Raw genomic sequence first — 6,366 nt, 5'->3', positions numbered from 1 at the left:
AAGAGGAGGAGGAGGAGGAAGAGGAGGAGGAGCTTTGTGAGGAACAAACAAATAGGACGGTTTGAGGGCGGAGCTTAAAGCCTCTGCGGCGCTGAGGAAAGCGGTTCCTGACTGAGCGCGCTCTGACAGACGTTCGATTCCTGAGACTGAAATCAAACTGACTAGAAACTCTTTGGATTTAAATATTTCAGTCCTAAATTCTGCTGCTTTCAGAAAACGAACCGACATGAACCTAAACATTGAAGCCAAACGGAACAGAATCGTTCTGAGGAACAAAAGCATCTAATACTGTTGAAGAAAAGAGCGGAAACGACAGGAAGTGATTCTGCCTCTAAAGGAAGCTCAGATCATGAAACTCTTCCGTCTCCGTCTGTCTGCAGGGAAGAACCTTAAAAACTCATTCAGCTTTTAAAAAACTCCATCTCCAGTTTACTGACGATGTGAGACGCGGCCATGAAAGCTACAAGTGGGCGGAGCTAAGCCCAGACAGACGCTTCTTACTAAAAGAAAACGTGAGTCTAACCTGAAAAGTTCTGTTAAGATTCAGAACAAAAGTTAAAGATGTGTTTCAGTTCAAAGGGTTTGAATGAGGAACAATATTAATCAGTCGAAGAAAACAAATATTTAAACTCAAAACACAAAACAAAGAAAAACTAGAAAACACAATTAATAACTTTCTTTATCAAAACTCTAAAAATAAAAAATTCTGAATCTTGACGTCTATCTCACTGTTTTCACCTGTGATACTATCAGTCCGTCCACATGTGTAGCTGGTTGTAGATGTTTGTTTGTTTGTTTGTTGTTTGTATTGCTCATTAAAAGAACAGAACGTTTTCTTCATCCTCACTTTCATTTCCTCAACAAATGATGAATTTCTTCTTTCATGTTTTTCCTGTGGAAATGAATGAAAATGACATAATGAAGTCGTCTTCCGTCTCCTCCTCCACGTTCCTCCTTTACCTGACCTAATGACCCCTGAACCCCCCCCATCAGGGTGGGAGGGGCAGCGAGGAGACGAGAGCGCCGTTCTGGTTCCTGATGGACGTTCGGATCCACAAAGATCCCCATGAGACCGGAGGAGGTTCTGCTCATGAATCCTCTCATTCCTCTCACATGACCACGCGTCTGCGCTCTGTCACGGACGCCGGCGCCATCACCGGCGCCATCACGGCGTCTGCAGAGACTCAGGAATCGCTTCCGCCGCCGCCGTCTGGGACATTCATCAGCGCCCATTCAAGCGTGATCGATTTGTTTACAGCTCTGGGTCACAGTCAACAACCTCAACCAATCAGCCGCATGAGAGACTCCTCCCCCTCCAGCCCCCATGGGGAGGGGCAGCAGAGGCTCGTCATGTGATGTCAGGACAGACCGCCGTCAGTCTGATGGAAGCTTTAAATGGGGCGGCCGTCAGACGAGGACGCTGCCGCACAGCCGGGTTTGTGGTGGAGACCCCCCCCTCCCCCCCTCCCTCCAACTTTGACTTCCTTCAGAAATATGTCATTTTCTAATTGGCTCGCCGCGGCGCCGGCGGCGCTTCTGGCAGCAATTAAAAGAAAACAAGCCTTTGAAATTGGTGCTGATGAATCGTAACGACGACGACATCCGCACGGCGCCACGAACACAGAAAACCAGCGCCGCCGTCACAGGTAATCGGGCAGCTACTGAAGCAGGCGGGAAGATCGTCTGCAGGAGTGTCAAACAACAGGACACGCACGTGCACACGCACACATGCACATGCATGTTCACCCCCACAGACACGTGTTCACACATAAAAACATGTTTGTGGTTCAAAGTATTTCAATCAAAACAGAAAATAAAACATTTTTGTTTTTCAGTCTTCAACAAAAATGTTGGAACTATAATAAAAAGACAAATCAGATCAAAGTTTGATCGACTCATAGAATGATCATGATCTGCTGGATGAATCTCTGTACAGCAGATCTGGAGAGATTATTTACTTGTTGGTTAAAACATTTCACTCTATCACTAAATCAGCTCCAGTTTTCAGTCTCGAGGGTTCTGGACGTTCTTTGCTAACATGAACCAACTTCCTTCCTCATTTAGGAACCAGCCCCTACACCTGGAATACCTACAGATCCCCAGAAGGGAGGGTGTTCCAGGTGCACCGGTCAGGTTCCGTATGAACCTTCTGGTTCCGTATGAACCTTCTGGTTCCGTATGAACTCTCTGGTTCCGGATGAACCTTCTGGTTCCGTATGAACCCTCAGGTTCTGTATGAACCTTCTGGTTCCGTATGAACCTTCTGGTTCCGTATGAACCTTCTGGTTCCAGACCAGCCTGCAGCAGCTGGATTTTTGGACCCTGCAGACCAGTACCAGTCCAAAGGACTGTTGGTACAAAGAGAAAATGTCCGACGTTTGTTTGGTTTCTCCTCACCAAATCCAACTCATTCCGGATGTCAAGTTGCTCGGTAACGTGTGGAAAATCCATCCAGTCACTAAGTTAAACCCCAAAGACAGCAAAGTAAAGAACATTTGGTCGGAAAAGAGGAAGCAGAAGAGCCTTATATTTCAGAATAAAAGCTGCATCTAACAGATAAAAACCACAAATATGGATTAATGTTCCTACAGATCATGATAATCATCAACCAGTCTGATTATATTATCATGATCCTGAAACAATCCATCTTCCCACAGTTCAGCACTAAGCTCCGCCCTCAGAGACGGCGGCGTTCCTTCACTCAAAGACTTCATCAGAATCTGAGTGAATCGAAGCTTCCAGCAGGCCTGATGTTTGAGATGTTTGAGTCAAAGTGGTTTTTAAAAGAGGCGAGCTGATGACGGGAACAAAAGATCAGATTTGACTGATGTCATCAACTATCTTCACCTTCATAGCGGTAGATTCCCTTCAAAGGAGGGAGGAGGTCATTTATAGCTAAAGAACATCAATGTTCATCAGATGTTCTGTTTTCACTTTGGTCTTGAAGACACTCATAAATGTTCTCCTGGACGACTTCCTGTCCTCCTCTACTGCAGTTCCACCCCCACACAGCAGGTGGCAGTGTGCTCTCATTCAGTGGTTTAACATCTCACTAACAAATATGAAGAAGATCCTGAAGCCGTTCCTCATCCACACAAACGATCGATGGACCAGAATCAACTCACTGCTGATCCACTTGGCGTTGGGGTCGTGAACCCTGAAGTCTTTCCTGAACAGGTCTGCAACCGTCACTTTACCCTTCAGAGCCAGACGGTCGTCCTCGCCTGTGGGGAGAGACAGCAAGGATGAGATTCAAACGCCTCGAATGTTGCTGACACCAACAGAACCGACCCGGATCCGTTCTGAGAGAGAACCCTCAGAGTCTAGACACCAACATCTGATGGCGGCGCCTCGCCGTGCCGGGGTCACCACTGCAGGTTTTCTGATCCAGTAAATGAGGTGAGATCAGAAGCTCTCAGGAACAGTGGAGAGAACCTTCAACCCCAGAAGGAGACTCCTCCTAGAGGCTGTAAGAACGCCAGTAGGAGCTGCGACCGTCTCTGCTGCGGTGCAGAGCATGCAGCGAGCTGCAGTCCTTCATTTCCCTCCAGAGCAATGACCACTTTTATTCCTCCATCGATGATCTGAAGCTGGAGAGGAAGTCTGGAGGAGGAGGATGCAGGAAGAACAAAACAGGCTCCTAGAAGGAAGACTCGTACGTGATTCAAATGAGAGCTCCAGTCTGCTGATGGAGAACAGAAAAATGAATGTTTGATTGTAAAACAGAAATCTGGTCACTAAAACTCTTGGAGAACAGAGAACAACAGTTTTTCATTAAAGAGTCTTTTTACTTTGTGGAGATTCAGTTTTGCTGTGTGAAATGTTCTGGTTAGGAGTCTGTTCCAATCTGTACGAGGATGAAGATGTTGCTGTAAACAGACATGAGGTTGATGGTTCTTCAGCACAGAAGTTTAACACGCACTAACTGAGAAGCTGCGTCTCTGCTGTCACATGAGCGCCATCATCTGTTCTGCTGCTTCCTGTGCTGACCGTCTCCAGCAGCCTGACGTTTGCCGCCTGTTTCCGTCTGCTTCAGACATGGCAGTCAGAGCAGGAACGAGAGGAACGAGTCAGGAGCTGCAGGACGTCACCTGAGCTGGATAAACATCGCAGAACGTCGTTCATTCAGTCATGAGTCACAGGCAGGAGTGGAGAAGATGGAGAACGTGTTTATGGACCACAGACCATAATAGTGTTATTAAAAAAGACATTAGATAGTTATAGGAAATATTTCATCTAAACGACAGTTCTCTATAATTCTTCTGCTCTGACCTGATTTGAATCCGTTTTTATCAAGCTGTGAAAGTTCATTAACACGTGTGACTGACTGAAGCAGAATTAACGTGTTAATATTTATTTATACCCTCAGCCATAATACAACTGTCTAAAATAAACTTGTTTACATTCTGTAAATGAGATTTTATTAAATTAAAGAGTTCATATGGCATCTATTTGTAGTTTTTGGACAAACGCGATCTTTTATTTTATTAAACGAGGCAGAAGATGGACGTCCATCCGACGCCTGTGGCACAGAGTGAAAGAGCCGCATGGGGGCGGAGCCTAACAGAGCTGTCTGCTATTAAAAATTCAATATCATTATTTTATTTTGGGATGGGGACCGACATGAATTTTCTACAATAACAAGCACCAGCGTTCTCTAAATTTAGCAGAAATTCTGCGGTTCTCTGCGGAAGTCCCGCCCACTTACGTCGGGGGAGGCGAGCGGTTCAGAGTGGACGGACACGCCCCCACCTGTGTAGATTCCAGCCGAGCCGACCTGAAATCCAGCTGGATCCAACTTCTCTTCATATGTTTCTTTAAATAAAATTTATGAGAAAATAAAACAGCTGGAAAGAAATAAAAACATTCCAGGAAAACAGTGAATTAAATTTCTTATTTCTGGTAGCTGAATAAATGTTCTAAATGTAGAATGCTGCGTTTGATTTCATAATGTGATTATTTGTAGACAGTAATGATAATAAACTTCCAGCGTTTTATGATTCTACCCCCCCCCCCCATCTCTATTCTTCTTTTCCAACAAAAAGAGAAACAAAAATAATTCATATAAATAAACTTTAGTCTAAATCACAAAAGGGTTCAAACAGATTTATACCACAGCTCAGGTGAATCCTCGACTCTGATTGGCTGATGGCCGTGGATTACTAAGTGAACCTAAAAAAGAAGTTCCGGTCACCCGGACCGACCGTTGTGTATCCCTGCGCAGTAAGAGGTGAACTTCCTGTCTGATCTGACGCTTTATTCCACTGATCTCCAGGATCAGTAACGGACGCTACAGTCAGACGCTGATCCATCGGAGCCTTCACACATTATATTCAGTAGATTGTAGATGACAGTCATAACTGACTGAACTCTTCTTTAATCTCATGAAATCCTCACAGGAACTCTGGAGGTTTCATCTGAGCGAAGCTCTGAATCCGTTCGTGGAGACAAACAGACGCATCAGTCAACGGCGTAACGGCGAGCGTCCATGTTTACATCAGCGATAACCCAGCATCAGTCAGCATGTCAGAGATCAGATGTTTGATCTGCTGGATCAGTCAGAATACCACATTTATCCATCAGATCTGACAGTTTAATCCACGTGGATCCATTTGGATCATAAAAAATAAATATAGTTTCATAGAACAATGATAACAAATAAAGAATATCTCATTAATAGATGCACGCTGTCCCTTTGATGACATGTTTATTCATTTAAACACATTTGATGGTCATTTCTGACGTCAATCTTTCATCAAATCACCAGAATGAATGAACTAAAGAACGGAGAAACTTCTGATGAAACAACATTTCTAAAATGAAACTCGGAGGTTGCAGGAGAGCGTCTCCAGGTGAGTCCTGTTTGTTCTGCCAGTTTAGATTCAGGAACATCAATTTTTGATTAGAAATAACAAAACTGAAATGTGGTTTATAAAGAAAACAGATAAGAAGGTTTTCCTGGGAGAAAACCATCGTGATTCTCACCACATCTCAAGTCTTTTGTTAAAGATGAAAACCTTATCAAAGGCAGGAACACATGAAGCCACAGAAGAATCACCCTAAAAGTGATAAAGCAGCTTCATCTGCCCCCCCCCAGGCTGTTGATAACAGCAGAGCAGCCTCCATCATCTGCAGACACGCATATTTACAGCAGATGCATCCTGCAATTCATTTCAGCTTAATTTCATCCATCAGTGCTCATCGTATCACTGCAGCTCCATAAATGACTCTCTCACCTCCAGAGGAGGAAACATGTTTGTTTGTGGCTCATGCAGAGACGTAAACACAGACGTGAGGAGAAAGGATGAAGGAATCCGAGGTTTGGGGTCAGAAACCTGCAGCGTTTCATCCTGACCAGTCTGAAGG

At 44.6% G+C, this 6,366-nt stretch overlaps 1 protein-coding gene across 1 annotated transcript in view; it reads right to left on the bottom strand.

The window, feature by feature from the left end:
• dpp6a (dipeptidyl-peptidase 6a) overlaps window positions 1-6,366 on the bottom strand; it is a gene marked incomplete in the record, with an annotated part of 126,346 nt that overhangs the window by 33,107 nt on the left and 86,873 nt on the right. The window contains 1 exon segment of the mRNA XM_024280482.2: window positions 3,126-3,224. Coding sequence (XP_024136250.1) covers window positions 3,126-3,224 — 99 coding nt within the window.

This window comes from Oryzias melastigma, linkage group LG20 (assembly GCF_002922805.2).
Source record: "Oryzias melastigma strain HK-1 linkage group LG20, ASM292280v2, whole genome shotgun sequence".
Classification (NCBI taxonomy): domain Eukaryota; kingdom Metazoa; phylum Chordata; class Actinopteri; order Beloniformes; family Adrianichthyidae; genus Oryzias; species Oryzias melastigma.
The sequence above is the reverse complement of the archived record's forward strand: the minus strand, read 5'-3'. Positions and strand labels throughout refer to the sequence as shown.